The sequence below is a fragment of the Paroedura picta genome, chromosome 7 (assembly GCF_049243985.1).
Source record: "Paroedura picta isolate Pp20150507F chromosome 7, Ppicta_v3.0, whole genome shotgun sequence".
Lineage (NCBI taxonomy): Eukaryota > Metazoa > Chordata > Lepidosauria > Squamata > Gekkonidae > Paroedura > Paroedura picta.
Genome location: NC_135375.1, coordinates 101,240,089 through 101,258,701, shown reverse-complemented (window position 1 = coordinate 101,258,701; position 18,613 = coordinate 101,240,089). Strand labels below are relative to the sequence as shown.

The 18,613-nt window shown below is 46.4% G+C and overlaps 1 protein-coding gene across 1 annotated transcript in view; it reads left to right on the top strand.

The window, feature by feature from the left end:
- The first annotated feature begins 7,114 nt into the window (after positions 1-7,114).
- LOC143841432 (transient receptor potential cation channel subfamily V member 6-like) overlaps positions 7,115-18,613 on the top strand; it is a 47,230-nt gene continuing 35,731 nt past the window's right edge. The window contains exon 1 of the mRNA XM_077345721.1: positions 7,115-7,547. Coding sequence (XP_077201836.1) covers positions 7,384-7,547 — 164 coding nt within the window. The 5' untranslated portion in view covers positions 7,115-7,383. The remainder of the gene's footprint in view (positions 7,548-18,613) is intronic.

Sequence of the window (18,613 nt, the reverse complement as noted above, 5' to 3'; positions counted from 1 at the left end):
TTTCCAGGTATTCATAGAATCATAGAGTTGGAAGGGGCCATCCAGGCCATCTAGTCCCACCCCCTGTTCAATGCAGGGTCGGCCTGAAGCCTCCAGGAAATCTGTCCAGCTGCTGCTTGAAGAATGTCAGGGAGATGGAGCTCACCACCTCCTTAGGCAGCCCATTCCACTGCTTAACTCTAACTATTTCCCAACCCAGAGCTAGCAGCCCTAACCGAGGCCCCTCCCCACTCCAAATCCCACCCACTCTCAGCTCCACCCCCAAAGTCTCCAACTATTTCCCAGTCCAGAGCTGGGGACCCTAACTGGAAGAGGTATAACTGGATGCTCCAGAACTTTAAAAAAAACTATGGTAAAACCATCATCATCCCACCAGGGGATGCCAGCTTGCCTTGCTGGTGGGGCTGGTATGCTCCAGTGAAGCAGACGGCTATGCTATCAACAGCCTACCAGAGCAAGGGCCATGTGTGAGCCTCCAGGTACTGAACTGAAATTCATTGTTGAACCCAGAGCCATAACAATCATGCAAACCAAGCATTAGAACAGTAAAAAGAATATATATGTGCATATACATCACATTATAAACAGGAGATCAGAATAAGAAAACTGCAAATACAGAATAAAATAAGTGAAGCATTATACATCAGCTAAAATAAGGATTCCTCAGGCAAACTTGAAACAAACCGTTTTCTAATAATAATGGGTGAGGAAATGAAATCTGCAACCATTAAAGTGACAGGAGAGAAAACATCTGCCAGGAGAAATATTAATTTATCATCCTAAAATCCAGAGATAGTAGATTATACAAAGCCTCCAGGTGGGACCTGGAGATCTTCCAGTTTTACAGCTCATCTCCAGGAGACAAAGATCGGTTCCCCAGGAGAAAATGGCTGCTTGGCAGGGTAGACTACATAGCTTTCTTCTCCACTCCATTCCCTCTCCGCCCCAAATGCTGCCCACCCCCGGCTCTGCCCCCAAAGTTTCCAGGTATTCCCATTTCAGAGCTGGTGACCCTAGAACAATATCAGCTACTGGATAACCAGCAATGTGATTGGTGGGGAAGTCTTGAAAACAAAAGAGAATAATCACACAATGTTATTTTGGAACCAAGGCCTGAACAGTGTGGATATTTGATACAAATGTTTGAAATATGGAAAGAAAAGTATCCTAATTCTACCTTCCCTGAACAGTGACCAGCAGATCAACGCTGTTCTATAGCGAGATGAAATAAGGAACAGCAACCACTCAAAGGAAGAGCATGAAGAAAAAGAAATAAATGAAACCCACCAAGAAATAGGCCAAAAAAATGATGCTCCTGAAAGTCCACTAAGTAAGACCAAGATATTGACACTACATCAACAGCTCACCTTTGTACAGGAAGAACGGAATGCAGAAATCTTAGAGCATATTAAACAGCAAAGACAATCAACAAAGATTACCTGTGCTCAGATCAACATCAAAGAAAGAACTTGCTAGACTCATTGAAAATATCACTCCAGCATTTGAAACTATTGCTAAAGCAAATGAAACTGAAACCAGCCACTTGATGCCTAGTATGGCAGTTGTAATAACTAGGCATGTAGAATCCGTAATGGACAGTCCAAAATGTACCTGAATTAATGTTGATTCAGATACTTTCTAGCAGAATCCAGTAAGAATTGCCATTTCTCTAAAGTTTAAATCTCTGAAGGAGCCCTGTCCAAACCGCTGAGTCATGATTCGGCTGTAATTCAGTGTTTTGGAGACTGTGCCCTTTAAAGTTTAAAGGGTCTTCAGATGGAGAGCGGGGATGGGGTGGACATGTCCATCTCGCCCTTGCTCTCTCTGATCCCCACTGGCAGTTGGCTCCTGAAGGCTCAGGGAGACTGGAGGCCGGGTAGGTATGTCCACCCCACCTTTGCTCTTTCCAATCCCTGCCTGACACAGCTTTTCAGTGCATTTAAAGGGTGAGCAAAGCAGATCATGACAGATCAGCTGCTTCGCATGCCCTTTAAATCAGTGGTCCCCAACCTTTATTAGGCTGGGGACCGGCAGGGCATCGGGCCGCGCCCGCGGGGACCGCGCCTGCGTGGGCCACGCCCACGGATCGAACCATGCCCGAGCTTGCGGCCTGGGAAGTTTTTTACTGCGGTGGGGGGGGGCAGGGAGAGGGAGCCGCGGCCCGGTGCCATGGCCTTTGCGGCCCGGCGCCGGGCCGCGGCCCGCAGGTTGGGGACCACTGCTTTAAATCATGCCCTTCTTTCTCAGGCAGTGGTCACTGCTGCCTTACAAAATGGGGACATTTAAAGGATGCACCAAGCAGCTCATCTGTTAAGATCAGTTGCTTGGCATGCCTCCCAGTCTTCCCACAAAGCAGAATCAACTTGCATCAGGGAAGAGGGACTCAGAGGTCACTGCACCTGCCCTCCCCAATGATTAAAGAGCGGACTGCCAGCTCACCTCAGGAGGAGATGCATGGGAAACCTGCATCAGTCCTCCCCAAAGTGCACAGGAAGACATTCAGACCTTTTTGGATTTGGCCAAATCATTTCAGCTGAATCCAAGCCAGGGAATAGTGTTTTGGACCATTTCATATTCGGACAGAATCAACTCAGTTTAAATTTGAAACAGTCCAGTTATTTCCCCCATTCAAGCTTATTATCATCACAAGCTTGTGCCATAACAACAATTAAAAAAAAACACACACACACAATTAAAACAAAAAAGTTGACTGATGATCGTTAAACCAAATTCAGTTTAAAAGATTTTAAAAAGGTCAAGAACTTATACACAGTTGTGGATTTGTTCAGTTTTACACTTATACAACATTCACTCTCGATTGCTTCAGAAACCATTTTTTTTCTGATAGCAATATAAACGCAGCAACCTCCAGTGTGACAATAGGGAACACATCTGCCAAGAGAAACTCATCCGATTCTCATCCGAACCAGAAATATATAGCAGTATTTGATTCAGTGTAGGGCTGAATCTGCACGGAGCTTTTATTCCAACCCCAGGTCAATTCAATCCTTGCTGTCTACACTGAATGCAAGTTCCATTTTGATTTTGGGCCATTTAAATTTTCCCTCTGCAACAGGCATGATTGATCCGGAGTGACCCTACCTTTCCCCCACGATATCCTAGAGTGGATATAACCCTCAGTCTTTGAAAAATTGGCATAAGCGTGCAGCTGTCGGCTTTTGCCGAAATAACTTGCTGCCGAGCCTCTAACACTGTAGAAAAACCCTGATTGGCCAGGGAGTTCTGGACATTGACTGGTGGTTGGTGAGTCGTGGAAGGTTTGTGATTGTTTGGGGTGGATTGAGCCAGTGTTGGCTCCAGTTCTGTGGGGAGTTTATGTGTTCACTTTGGGGTGGACTTCTAAAACTGGAAGAAACCATGCTTCACAAACAGAAGTGCTTTCCTGGTATACCGAAGAAGTGTATTTTCAGAGAGAGAAGAGAACCCCTGGGATTACTGTTCCTGGGTGGGCGGACAAGAAAAATGTCTCTAAGGTGAGAGGTGTACTCATGGCGGATTATGCATAATAAGCTAGTGCTACTGACAACATGGGATATTCACACTGCTCCCCACCTACCAATGAAAGGAGGCAACAAATTGCAGATAGGTGGGGGAGCAGTTGATGCTATACTGAAAGATAAGCTTTCTGAAGTTGGCATTAGCAAGTTTTAACAGGTTTGGGAGTCTGAATTACATCCAGTTTAAGGCGTTTGCTTTTGCTCCTAAAGTTGTCTATGTAATAAATGTCAATAAATCTAAAGTACGTTCTCGGTTCACATACACACACTAAAACAGCATCCGCAAGATTGGTACACCACAAACATTGACTCCAGATTTTGATGCAATAATTCTGAGCAAGAGATGTCAGTAATAAAGGCTGTTAAATAAAATGCATACCGTAAAAGTGTTAAACAGAGAAGAATCACATCTCTGGGAGGATCTCAATATATGTGTGCCTGGAATAATCCGTTTCTGAATTGCAAGGGCTACAAACAGGCTGCATATTTTGAACTAAGCATTTTCCCCTCACTACACACTGTAGCCACTCATCTCTAACCTTCTGGTTGACTTATCAGTTGGAGGAAGTGATTTGTAGGCAGGGGAAATTTAGGGAGCTCCCCTTTCAGTAACTAAGGTACTGATGACTTACTGTCACCCTCAGCCCCAGCTTTCTTAACACAGGGCTTTTCTGCATTGGCGTTTTCTTGCACTTTCACAGTGCATTTCCATCCTTATATTTTCCTTGTTCTGCTTTCAGCACCTGGCTCAGCTCCCTTTAATTTTCCATTCTGCATAATTTTCATTCCCTTCAGCTCTCAGTCCACTTTCCATCTGCTCTATCTGCAAGCTATTTTTAAATGGTTTTGTGCTGGTTTTCCAGATGCTACGAAGTTCATTGTAAAGCATAACAATTATGTTAATTTCTCCCCCCCACACACACACAATCACATAAATTTCCCCACACCTAGGAGGAAACATCTATACCCCTCCTCAGCTCTTCTTGGAGGCTTGTCACACACTCTGTGCTGTCTGCCATGTTTTGATCCTCAGTTTTCTTTGTACATATTAAAATAACAATTCTTTGGGGATGGAGTAAGTTGTCCTGTCTAACGATAAGCCAGGCTAATCACTAGACTGTGATCAATGTGGAAAAAGCAATCACAGTATTTGTCTATCCTCCTTCTGAAGAGCCACTTTGTAGCATATGAAACAATGTGGGGGGGGGGCAAGACAAGGGGTCTTGGAAACAAGAAACCCATATATGTATATGTATGCCACAGGAAATGTATGTGCCACAGGAACGAATGAACTATGTAAATAGGTGGGTTTGCTGTGAAATCTGGGGGAAGCATTATGATGTTATGGCATTCATTGTACTGTCAAGCTTCAGGGAACACAAATGGATACGAACACATACACACATGCATGCCCCAAGTGAGGGTCCCACTTACCTGCTATTGTTGATATTGCGGTAAAATCAGGTGCCTCAGCTAAAATTCGGGTCGGCTTATGCTCGAGTATATACGGTAATAACCCAATAGATATCCATCCTTCCCTGTGACATACCTAGCCAAACTTGAAGTCCCTAGTCATAGGAGGGCCTTCACTTTTGCACACTGTAACATCCTTCCTTGAGCTGTAATAGAAGGAAGATATAGAAAAATACCCTATCTCAAAAGGAAATGCCCCATTGGCTCTGGGCATGTAGAAACCGTGGAACATACTCTCCTTCAATGTCAATACTATAATAACATCCGAACTAGTCTAATTCTACCACTGAAGCAGATTTCCAGGGCGTTCAGGGCAATTTTACATTTCTTTGCAGCTTACAGAGACAAATGATTACACAACCTATAGAGTTGCCAGGTTCTGTGCAGCAGCGATGGAAATTCGCAATAGAATGGTCTGTGCCAAGTTGTATTCGTATACTTCCTTTCTGCACGTTTGATTTTGTATTACTATATTTTAGGACGTTTTAAATTCTGGTTTTAATAGATGTATCACATCAGCTCATGCAGGTCTATGAGAGCCTGATGTCTGAGTGGTCCGGAGGTACTGATTTGAAAGACTTATAAACTATCATCACAGATGTAACAGAACTGATTTTTGCTATATATTTCCTGTCATGTAAGAAGATCATACGAAGGGTGCTTGCACTCGAAAGCTCACGCCTTGATTAAATCTTTGTTGGTCTTAAAGGTGCTACTGGACTCTGATTATAAACTATTGGCCGTGTTCCAATGTGCAGAGAGAGCCGGGCACCAGGCTGTTTACAGCAATAAAATTGTTTTGATTCAGAAGAGAAGCTGGGGCCCTGCTCCTGCTTGATGCCAGACACACTTCTTTGGGGCTGGGGATCACAAGCCTGTTGGCGTTGGCCAAATGTAAAGCCCTTCAGTTGCCTCCCTGTAGATTCCCAAGAAAAAGCAACTGGGTACCAGGAAACACCTGATGGGCATCACGGCACATCCAGCCACCACCCTGGACAATACTGGCTCAATTAGTGCCCCATAGGTGACTCTCCCCTCTCACATTCACCACTGCAGCCAACTAGAGAAGCACAGACTAGAGAAGAACAGATAGTCATGGGACTGTCATTAGGGTTGCCAACTTCCAGGTGGTGTATGGAGAACTCCAATTGTTATTGTTCCAGGCGACAGAAATCAGTTCTACTAGAAATAATGGCCACTTTGGAAATTAGACTACAGCATCATACCCCATCAAAGTCCATCTCCTCTCCAAACCCCACCCTCCTTGGGATCCAGCCCCCAAATCTCCAAGGCATTTCCCAACCCAGAGCTGGCAATCCTATCATTAAAGGCTGCTGACCAACAGGGCAAGGTGGAGAGAGTTCCGGCATCGGTGTTCTTCAGGTAGACTGCCTCTGCCAGTGAAGGTTTCCCATAGTTGCCAGAGTGAATCTTAACATAAAATTGACAGACAAGGCAATCAAGGGTTAGTTCTGTCTCCAGCAGGCCACCCAGAGCCACCATTGCCTCAGATAAGGTTGCCAGCTCCAGGTGGGGAAATATCTGGAGATTTTGGAGGTGGAGGCTGAAGAGGGTGAGGGAGGGGGATCAAGGGGCCATTTTCTCCAGGTGAACTCATCTCTGGGCTGCCAGGTCCCCTCCGGCCACGGGCAGGGGATGGAAGGCACAGAGTTGCCAGATCCAGGCTGGAAAACGCCTAGAGATTTGGGGATGGGGCCTGGGGAGGGCAGGGACCTCAGCGGGGTACAATGCCACAGAGTCCTCCCTCCCAAGCATCCCTTTGTCTCCCGGGCAACTGATCTCTGTAATGTGGAGGTGAGATGATCCCTGGGGATCTCCGGGTCCCTCCTGGAGGATGGCATCCCGTCGGAGAGCAGACATCACAGCAGGAGCTCCCCAGTCAGCACCTGGAGGTTGGCAGCAATAGCAGAACCCCTGGCAGGTGAGCACGGTGGAAAGTCTCCCGCAGGCTCCCCCGCTGCCCTCAGGCACCCCTATGCGGCGGCGAACCCAGCGGCCAGAAGTTTGGCGAGACGAGGCGTGTCCCGCTGCGACCCGCCTCCTGCAGGGCAGGCCGCTAAATCCCTCTTTGCGCCGAGCCTGATCCGCAGGGGCCGCGGCGAGCGATGCGCAGAGCGCCCGACAGGGGCAAAGGAGGTGGCCGACGAGGACGCGGCCGGCGCCGACGCCTTTCCCCGGCGAGGGAGGCGCCCGTCCGCCTCCGAGGGCAGCCCTCCGGCCGGGCGCGGCCCTCCCCTCCCCTCCCCTCTCCCCTTGGTGCGCCGCTAGTGGGCAGCGCCAAGACGGCCGGCGCCGGAGACCTGAGCGGCGGCAGCGAGGACGGCGCCGGTTCTTTCTCTCTCTCTGAGGTCCTTGGCGCGGCCGCGGAGCCATGGGGGTGCCGGTGGCCGGCGAGAACGGTCCCTGGGGCGCGCTCTGGAAGAGGCTGCGCGGACGCGGCGGCGGCAGCGCGGGCTGCAGCGGCGGAGGAAGCGGCGGCGGCGGCGGCGGCGAGTGGCGCAGCCTGGACGAGATGCACCTGTTGCAGCAGAAGAGGTAAGACCCCGAGCTCCCGAGGGGGCGCTGCTGGCGGGATGCGCCGCCGGAGCTGTAAAGCGACTGCTTCGCTTTCTCGGGCGCATTCCGCGCGCACTTGTAGTGCGCTTTTGAAGCGGAGCTTCCTGCCGGTTATTTTGTCCAGAGGGCCCACGATGCGCGCGTTGGGGAATGGACTTTCGAGGCGCTTTAGAAGTGGATGGGCCTGTTCTGCGCAGGGAAACCCAGCTGCAAAAGTACATTGGAAATGCATTATCCAACATCCGCAGAATGGGCTCAAGGGCAAGAGCGGGTTGAAAGGAATGAGACCCTGGTGTGGAATGCTTTTCAAAGTGAGATAACCCTACTCCAGGACTTCCTATTCAATATTAACAGTGCAGTCCTTTTCAGGGGTAGTCAACCTGCGGTCCTCCAGATGTCCATGGACTACAATTCCCATGAGCCCCTGCCAGCAAATGCTGGCAGGGGCTCATGGGAATTGTAGTCCACGGACATCTGGAGGACCGCAGGTTGACTACCCCTGTGCTAGACCCATCTCATCCGATCTCAGAAGCTGAGCGGGGTTGCCCTTGGCTAGGGTTTGGGTGGGAGCTCTCCAGGGAATATCAGGGAAGCGTCACAGAGACAGGCAATGGCGAATGGCCTTTGAACATCTCTAGCCTTGAAAACCGTATAGAGTGGCCATATGCTAGTTGTGACTTGACAAGGACATTCCACCACCACGTCCACCTGAGATTGCTAAGTGGCAAAAAAGCCGTTGTGTTTGAAGAGTGTTTGTTAGGGTCATCCTTCCATGCATCCTACAAAAGATGATAGCAGGGGGAAGAAAGAGGCGGGCTGTAGTCCACAAGAATACAATACTTGTGCCACAAAATTCCCTTTTTGGTGAAAAGTACTATTCCCCAGAGCCTCTTGTGGCGCAGAGTGGTAAGGCAGCCGCCTGAAAGCTTTGCCCATGAGGTTGGGAGTTCAATCCCAGCAGCCGACTCAAGGTTGACTCAGCCTTCCATCCTTCCGAGGTCGGTAAAATGAGGACCCAGCTTGCTGGGGGATAAACGGTAATGACTGGGGAAGGCACTGGCAAACCATCCCGTATTGAGTCTGCCATGAAAACGCTAGAGAGCGTCACCCCAAGGGTCAGACATGACTCGGTGCTTGCACAGGGGATACCTTTACCTTTTACCTTTATTGGCCTCAAATCTGTCCATAATAAAATGGATCGCTGATAAATCGATGCCTTTTAAGGGGGTCCCAAAATGACTGCCTCTCCTTTCTTGGTCAGTCCTGACCTGGGTAGGAAGGCATCAAGAGCTACTAGCAACCATTTCCCTTCATCCTGAATCCATCTTGCTGATTTCCCATTGGCCAGAATGTTGGGAGAATGGCCAAGGCAGTGCACAGGCAAAGATTCTGAATTTAGCTGGCAGTAAAATTCATAAGAATATCTCCGACCTGGATAGCCTAGACTAGTCTGGTCTTATTGTATCTCAGAAGCTAAGCAGGGTCAACCCTGGTTAGTGTTTGGGTGGGAGACCAAGGAATACCAGGGTTGTGACCCCAGAGGAAGACCATGGCAAGCCCCCCTCAGAAGGTCTCATTAAAACCCTACAGGGTCACTACAAGTCAGCTGTGATTTGACAGTGCTTTTCACCATCCCCTCTAGAGATGCTTGGAGATCGTAAAGGAGGGTGGCTGGCCCCGCTACAGCTTGGATTTGAGGACATTTTTGCTTGCTTTGCTAAGATCATATATTAAGAAGGCTGGTCACTGATTTGAAGAAATAGATAAGGAAGCTTAGCTGAATAATCAGATGGGTTTAAGTGGTTAACTGGCTACTGATACTCAGAAACTTGCATGTGAGCCAGTATTGGTATAGTGGTTAAAGTGTCAGACTAGGGCCTGGGAGACCCAGGTTCAAATCTGTACTCTGTACTCTGCCATAAGACAGAGGGACTTGATCAGTCTCTGTCTGTCTGGGCGCTCTCCACACATGTAATGCCGTTTCAATCCAACAAGTGCAAAATCCAGTTGAAGTGCACCTTGACAGTGGCTTGGAATTGCGTTGTTGAGAGGGCACGTGAAAGCGCTTTCTCTCGCAGCCTGACCTACCAAGCAGGGTTGTTGTGAGGGTATGAGGGGAGACGGCCATGCACTGCAGGAAGTCAGGACAGGTGAGATGTCAATCTCAACAAAACTTTATCGGCACCCAAGACTGTCTCGGATAAAAATGCAGAAAATAATGATTAATGATGCAACGTTTCCAAAGGGAAAAGGAAATTATTTATTTGTAGACGATGAACAGCAGGATGCATTTCCAAAGAGGGCGTTTTCAGACGTGCCAGTAAAAACGGTTTGCACAGACAGAAAGGCAGGCAGCTGCATCAGAGGGTTTTTAAATCTCTCTAGGAACAGGAGGGAGGGAAAGAGATGGATGGAACTCTTGGGCTCTCTCAGGATTGGGGACGGGCTGTGGCATAATGGGAGAGCACCTGCTTGACATGCGGAAAGTCCCAGGTTCAATCCCTGGCATCTCCAGTTGAAAGGACCAGGCAGGAGGTGCTGTTAAAATCTTCAACTTGAGATCCAGTCTGAATGGACCCTACTGACTTGGGTGGACTAGTAATCAGATTCAGTAAATGGCAGTTTTGTGTATGTTCTGGTCATTTCGCTGAGGCTTACGAGCCACCTGTCACTCGAACAGTTACCGTTTTAGTTGATATTCCTTAGCTCTGGCTGGTCGTAGTCGCAGGTGATGCTAAAGGATGCAGTTTGTGCCATGCCCTTGTGGTGATAATGCAGGAAAGAGCTGCTTGCAAACCCAAGGACACAGCGTAGCCAGTGTGAGTTTTATATGCTCCAAAAACAAACCACCATCCATGCAGTCAGGAGGGTTTATGATGACACAAAACAGTGCAGCAGCTTTTGAGCTCTCCAGGATTCTTCTGCCTGCTGGTTGTTATGAAATAAAAAAGGGAGCGGTGAAGGACAAAAACGTATCCTGGGCACTGATTTTAAAGGCTTTCTCCCACTGAATGTTGGGGCAAGAGTTGGGTGGGCTGCGGTGTTGGTCTAAAGTGGCAGAACAAGGCGTGAATCCAGGGGCTGCTTTAAGACTAACTTAGTTTTATTCAAGCTATAAGCTTTCTGAGTTCTGAGAGAGACAGAGACAGACAGAGACAGAGAGACAGAGAGAGACAGAGTGCAAATGGTATGGATCCATTTGAACGACAAAGCCCAGTTGACTTCCTTGATCTGAGATATGCCCAGTGAGGTCTCTTAAGGCAGAAAGTAAGGGAATTCCTGGGTAGTGATGGTATTAATAGTTCTAGAGATAAATTTAAGGTGATGCCCAGAAGGTTAAGCCAAACTGGGTGGCTTTACGTCCTGTCATGTGTTGTACGCATCAAAAAATGGACCAAAGCCTTGTTTGTGAAAGCCCCTTCTCTAGAGTGGTGTAGACCCCAGTTCAGATCTTCTCTACCATGGAGTCACCCGTTCTTGCCTTAACCTAACTGAGATGGCTGCTGTGGGAATAAAAGGGGGCAAAGGAGAAGGCGCAAAACTGCCTTGGTCCCTGTTGTGGAGCAGGTAGCAATGAAATGAATAAATAACAGTTGACCAGTAAGTAGCTCTCCTTCCTGAACTATATCGGCAACACTCACAAGTTCTTCTTTGGAAGTTTTTAAGCAGAGGCTAGAGTCTGACAGAAATGCTGATTCTGAGAACTCAGGCAGATTGTGAATGGGTGAGCAGAAGGGCTTGTGTTAGTGCTTGGCTCTTGTGGCCCTTTCTTGCATGCCCAGGGAAATGCTGATTGCCACTTTGGGTTCAGGAGGTGAATTTCTTTGAGGCCAGACTGGCCAGGGATTCTGGTTTTTTGGGGGGTGGAGCATCATCTGGGCATGGAATTGGGGTCACTGTGGTGGGCAGGCAGTTGTGAGTTTCTTGCATTGTGCAGGGGGTTGATCTAGATGACCCTGGAGGTCCCTTCCAACTCTGTGATTCTAAGTAATGCACTGGAGGCCAATACATGTCCTCAATGCCACTTGTAGAAAAAACTTTTGTGGCCCGATCCTCTTCGTAGTTTACTTGGTGTATAAATCATATACTTTCTGGGCAATCAGAACAGGCTCCTAGGTATATTTTTCCCGTTTTCAAATAGTTCTTCAGTGATTGCCACTGCAGAGTCTGTAATCCATTTAACAGTAATACATCAATTACATGCACATAGGAGTGAAATTGCCTCTAGACAGAGAGCCTAAAGCAGGGGTAGTCAAACTGCGGCTCTCCAGATGTCCATGGACTACAATTCCCAGGAGTGTTCAAGATCCCATTGCATTCTATGAAATATGTAAACCTGCATAGCCATGCACTGATTCCTGACTAAGATAGTAAATACATTTGGGCTCTGCCATTTCAGGGTAGAGATGGATGATGGAATATTTTTATGCTTAGAAACAAGGGACCATGTCAGGTGGAACTGTTCAAGCCTGGCTTTTCCATTTTAGCTTCCTCTGTTTCCATGCCAGGTTTTGAAAGTTTGCATCTTCACGGGGGTCATAAGTTTTGTTGTGTCTGATCTGGTCCATATTTACACAGAAGTAAGCCCCTCTGAATGGAATTGGATTTATTCCTGATTATTATACATCAGTGCTGTTTGTAAACCAGATGTATTTAAACAGGTTTGCGCTTGGAATAATGGTATAGTTGTGTACAGGATATCTGTCCTGCTCTGGAAGCCCAGGCTAGCTGGAGCTTGTCAGAACCCAGAAGCTAAGCAGGGACAGCCCTGGTAGGTATTTGGATGGGAGACTACCAAGGAAGGCCAAAAACCACCTCTGAAGGACTCTTCCCTCAACAACCTCTCAAGGTTGCCAGAAGTCAACTGTGACCTGGCAGGTCTTTCCAGCGGTCCCCAACCCCCGGTCTGGTAACCAGTACTGGTCCGTGGATCAGTCGGTACCGGGCTGCGGCTTCTCTTCATCCTCCTCCCTGGCTGCTGCCTCGGGGGCTGCCCTGCCACTCTGCTGCCAGTTCACCTTTGGTGCTCTCCAGCGGCTGCCATGGCTGGGGCTCCCCCTCGGCATGGCACTGTGCAGCTGCTGCTAGCAGCGCCCCCCAGTGGGTGGCAGGAAGTCAGAGGCGCCGGCGGGAAAGCAAGTGGAGCAGGGGCTCAGGCGGCAGTGGCGACGTCCCTCGGCAAAAGACTACCCCCCCCAGGCCTCAGTAAAATTGTCAAGCGTTGACCAGTCCCCAATGATAAAAAGATTGGGGACCACTGTTGTACACCACCAGAGTAACTCTGGGATTTTCTACAATGGTACCCTTTAAGGTCAGCCTTTCTCAACCTTTTTACTATTGAGAAACCCTCTTCAGCCTTTCAGAAGCCCCAGAAATGGCACGATGATACATCATACTGTTGGGAAGCAGATCCATGGACAAGCCCAACCTCCCTTCTCACCCTCTCCAGGCCCATCCTTGGCCATTTTGGGAGGAGATGGGTGGGTCAACATGACCATATATGGTCATATCGCCCAATAAATGCTTAACAGATTTTAAAAATGGATGAAGGATGAATGAACTCCCAATCATCCAGGAATCCCTTCCAGGACTATCAAGAAACCTCAGAGTTTCATAAAACCCTGACCTACAAGAAATGTCGGCTGTCTGAAGTGGAATCCAGGTTCTGAGTGTGGGGTAACTTGTCTCACTCAAAGCCAAGAGTTGCAAAAGTTAATTCCTCCTGCTAGACAATAAAATCATTATGCTCTTTTTTTTTTTTTTTTATAATGATTTTTTTTTATTTTCATAAAGATAGAAATATAGTCATCATTTGAGAATATACGACCCCACATTGACTCCACAGTGATATAAACTTTTGCCCAAAACTCTAAGAGCCATGAGTCTAAGAGCCATCCACATTTCCACTACATTAAAAAAAAAAAAAAAGCCTGTTTAGATATACAAAAGAAAAGTTATAATTAATCAACTTACTTGAGAGATCGTAGACCTCACATTAACTGCTTGATACAATCTGAGAGCTATCCTAGCAGATATTTCTAGGTTTGAGTTAGATGCTTAACATTAAACATTTCTTATAGCACAGTATTAGTTTTGGCCCTGTATCAATACCCTGATAAAGGGAGAGGAAAGTAGGGCTTTGCCTTAAAGATGTACAAAGAAAAAAAAATTACAAAAGGATTTCATAATTTCTCCTTATCCTTAATACAGATACATCTACAAACCATTTATACTTGGCCCATTCTAAGAGCCATCCTGACAGGTATAAGTTGAGAGCTTTGCATTTTCTACAGATCAATATGAGCTTTGGCCCTATAACAATACACCAATAAAAAAAATAATAAGAGGGGAAAGCCCCATTTTATATTTCCAACGCTAACGATTATATTACCTATATGCCTACTAAGAAAAAGAAACAAGAGAGAAAAAAGGCACTGCTTCCCCTTTTTCATAAAAATAGCAATATAGGATACAGTATATGTTGTTAATACAGAGAATAATAAGATTTCCAGGTTTAGATTAAATGCTTAACATTAAACATAGAACAATATAAGCTTTCAGTCTTCTATAGCTTCTCCTTATCCTTGGTTCTAATACATCTACAAAACAATTTTTGCTTGACCCATTCTAAGAACCATCCTCAGTGTAGGCTTTAGTCCTAGGACAATTCACTAATAGAAGAAAGAAAAAATAAGGGGGGAGAACCCCATTTTACATTTTCAGCACTAATGATTATATTACCTATATGCCTATAAAAGAAAAGAGACAAAAAAAAAAAAAACAAGAGCGAAAGAGACACTGCTTCCCCTTTTTCATAAAAATGGAAATATAGAATACAGTATAACATTAAACATAAAACAATATGAGCTTTCGGTCTTCTTAAGGGGGTCTCATCTCGAGGCTTGCTACATCTTGTCGTTCCCGTAAAATTATATTCTGTCCCATTGGCCTTTGGCGTAGAGAGTGCAGTTGTACTCTTTCCCGCAAAATATGCATCGATAAATCTTGAGGCCGTTGCACCTCCTGGACTCCAGTATCAATACAATTTTTTCCCCAGAGAGATCCTTTAAATCGGTTACTTTCACTGCAGATCCATATTTCTTTTGGTTGATTTTTGTACACTCTTGCTTTGAGATGGCTGTATGTCTTTTTAAAAAGGGTGTCCTTATCTGGACTGCAGAACTCCGGCATCCCATTTTCCGTCTCCAGAATTTCAGATTTCTCTTCTACTGTTGGTTTTCCACCTTGTTTAGAGCTGTCATCAGCCACTGTTATTGATCCATTATTCCTGTTAAAGACGTCTTCCTTGGCATCTTGGATCTCCTTGAAGATATGAATTTCAGATTTCTCTTCTGCTGTTGGTTTTCCACCTTGTTTAAAGCTGTCATCAGTCACTGTTATTGATCCATCATTCCTATTGAAGACTTCTTCCTTGCCATCTTGGATCTCCTTGGAGATATTTTTGATCAATCCATCTAAGAATACTTTGTAATCTTGGGTTTGTATCTCTATTAGATGAGCCAATCTTTTTAACATAGACATGATTTTGACTTTAAAAAAAACCGGCCCCAAACAATTTTACAAGTGGCCAGTAGAGGTCCTCTGTTTTATCCTCTAATGTTCCGGCACAGGCATGTGACGTATTGAAGCCGGTTAAGGCAGGGATTCTCGTACTGGCACAAAGTTCTCGTGAGATTTTCACATTCACTGCTCTTATCTCTATCTCCGAAAACCAAAACAATTACAATAAGAGCTTTTGCCAATTAATTCGAGTTGATTTGAATCCTTCTTCTGCTTAGTTAGGAGAATTAGCCTGCCTCTTAACGAGGTGGCTTCAGGCAGAGCAGAGTAAGAGGAGGGGGGAAACAAAGGGCTTTGATGCAGGAAGAGAGACGGAGAAAAAAAAAGCGAGAGATACTTGCAGTAAATGATGTTTTGGAACTCAGCCGAAGTCCTCCCCTCAGTTCAAAGCGTTCATTTGTGGTAAATCATCATGTAGGGTTGAAGCAGATACTTTAAGATTAAAGAAAGAAAAGAAAGTCCGAGGTAGAAAATGGCAGTCGTCCTCTGGACCTGGAACGCTGACAGCCTATAATCCAGGGAGATATACTCCCTAAAGGATTGGAGACGGCCCCAAGAACTTCCTGGGTAGAAAGGTGAGGTGAGGTTTGCGTACCCCTCCTCTTTTCTGCCAATTGCTTGCACAATTGACCCCTGTCAGGCTTCAGAGATAGCAGAGCAGATGCCCTGCCACCCTCTCAGGACGACATCTTTAGCCACACCCTTCAAAATCATTATGCTCTTAATGTCTTCTACACAGTTGCGTGTTGTGTTAATAGCACGTACTTACATAAGTTTACTAAGAATCTTGGGCCGAGGCACCTATCTGGACTCTGAAGTGTTTACATAGCAATTAGTGTACAATTCTTGTACATGCAAAATAAAAGTGTTCAATACTTTAGGACAGTTGTCGCCTGGGGTGGGGGGCGGCGGACGTATCTCTTGGATTTAGGCCAGGGGTAGTCAAACTGCGGCCCTCCAGATGTCCATGGACTACAATTCCCAGGAGCCCTGCCAGCGAATGCTGGCAGGGGCTCCTGGGAATTGTAGTCCATGGACATCTGGAGAGCCGCAGTTTGACTACCCCTGCTTTAGGCTCTCTGTCTAGAGGCAATTTCACTCCTATGTGCACGTAATTGATGTATTACTGTTAAATGGATTACAGACTCTGCAGTGGCAATCACTGAAGAACTATTTGAAAACGGGAAAAATATACCTAGGAGCCCGTTCTGATTGCCCAGGAAGTATATGATTTATACACCAAACAAGAGTGGCTGTTAGACTTATCATTTTGGCCTGCTGATGTTGTTTTTCTCTTATCTGTAACATTGGGAAATCAACAGTATAGTTCCTTTTCATTGAATTAAGCTGGATGACCTTGGGCTCGCCACGGTGCTGATCAATCTGTTCTGACCAAGCAGTGATATCAGGGCTCTTTCAGCCTCACCCACCTCACAGGGTGTCCGTTGTGGGGAGAGGAAGGGAAAGGTGTTTGTAAGCCACTTTGGGGCTCCTTCGAGTAGTGACAAACAGAGTATAAAAACCCAGCTCTTCTTTTTCTTCTTCACCTTCCTCCTCAGCATCTCTTATGGTCCATGAGTTGTGCTGTTCGTGCAAAACAGGAGTGCAAATCCAGGACCCTTTTACAGAGATCCTTTTAACATTTAATGTCTCTTAAATACACAAGTAAGATTATGTGTTCCTGAATACACATACTCACTCACCAAGGTAAACACTCTGCCGGGTCACACCAAGGTGCATCTCTCCCGGTATTCTTTCCAGGAATTCCAGCAATCAGAAGACGCTAGGTGGGTTGGTCAGACTTTCTCAGTGGTCCCCCCCCAATATCCTTTTGCACTGCTCTATATTAGCTGTCATGCACAGCCCCATCTACAGAAGTGGTCTCCCAAGGTGCTTACAGATGGCATTGCTAGACGTTCTTCACCTGGTGCCTCTAAATTTACATGGAGGATGTTGTACATCTGATGCCTCTTTGCCCTTCACCTACCCTACCCCAGTTTGTTATAGAGAGATATTTCACAGTGTTTTGCCATCTCGGTGTAGTGACTAGGAGCACTGGTTTCTAATCTGGGGAGCTGGGTTTGATTCCCTGTTCCTCCTCCACATGCAACCAGCTGGGTGACCTTGGGCTTGCCACAGCACTGAGAAAGCTGTTCTGACCGAGCAGAAATATCAGAGCTCTCTCTAAAACATTGATACAAGCCATCCAGAACAGCAAGAGAAGACATGGATTTTGTACCCCAATTTTTACTGCCCAAGGACATCTCAAAGAAGTTTACAATCCCCTCCCCTTCCTCTCCCCACAGCAGACACCCTGTGAGGTAGGTGAGGCTCAGAGAGCCCTGACATTACTGCTGTGTAAGAAAAGCTCTATCAGGACTGTTATGAAATAGCTCTCAGAGAACTCTGACTGGCCCAAGGTCATCCAGCTGGCTGAATGTGGAGAAGCAGGGAATCAAGCCTAGTTCTCCAGATTAGAGGTCCCTGCTCTTAACCACACGCTGGCAGGGGATATATCGATAAATTCTCCCTAGTCCCCATAACATGACAAGCAGTCCCTATAATGTAAGGTGGCATCATGTCATTGCCCTTGACCAGAAGGTAATTACAACAAAATAGCACCATAAAAGCGAATACAGATTTCAGAGAAGTGGACACGGGGATGCCATTTTCAGTGGCAGCCTTGTGTGTTTCTGATCTGGTGGAGTTCCATCCTAAAGCAGACTTTTGGCAAGCAGGGTTATCCCTGCTCCAAGAAATGTTGGGATGCTGCTCTTAACCCGATCCTAGTTTTTATTTATCACACGGTTTTTCTTTTCCCTCCGAGAAGCTTGCAGAGAAGTCAGTTTTAGGTCATCATCATTCCACTTCGATCTAGATAAGAGAAGCCAGTGCATTCTTGCGTCTAGTTGGGGACTGTCCCCGGGATTAGCGAGGAGGAATTTCTGCACGCCTTCGGAGTGTGTATGCTGGCCACGGGGAATGCCTGTGAGTTTCTGTAATTAGTAACTCATCAGTACAATTACTTTTATTTCAGGATTTGTGGCCATGCTGATCGTTGACCTATTCACTTTCACAGGCCCTGCTCAACGGCCTGCAAGATAATAGTCTCTGGGGCACCCAAAATGTCTCTTTCAGAGGGGATTGATAGGTCTTGAGAGCCATGGTGAAGGTTTGCTTCTGGGTCAACGGCGAGAGAGAGAATTCCTCTATTGGCATTGTATAAAATAAATAATAAAATAGTAGCGCCAGAAGAGTACAATTAAAGGATATATACAATCCGTCAGTAGTATAGATATTACAAGGTGGTTTGTATGCCAATAAAGGTTTTCTGAGTCTGAGTCTTACAAGGTGGCCATATTATGATGTGTGGTCTACCGTGGGGTTTGTTATTTAGCCGGTATTGACAATACAAAGGGTAAATTATTCATGCTTGAATCCAATACCGGCTAGGTCAAAGGATA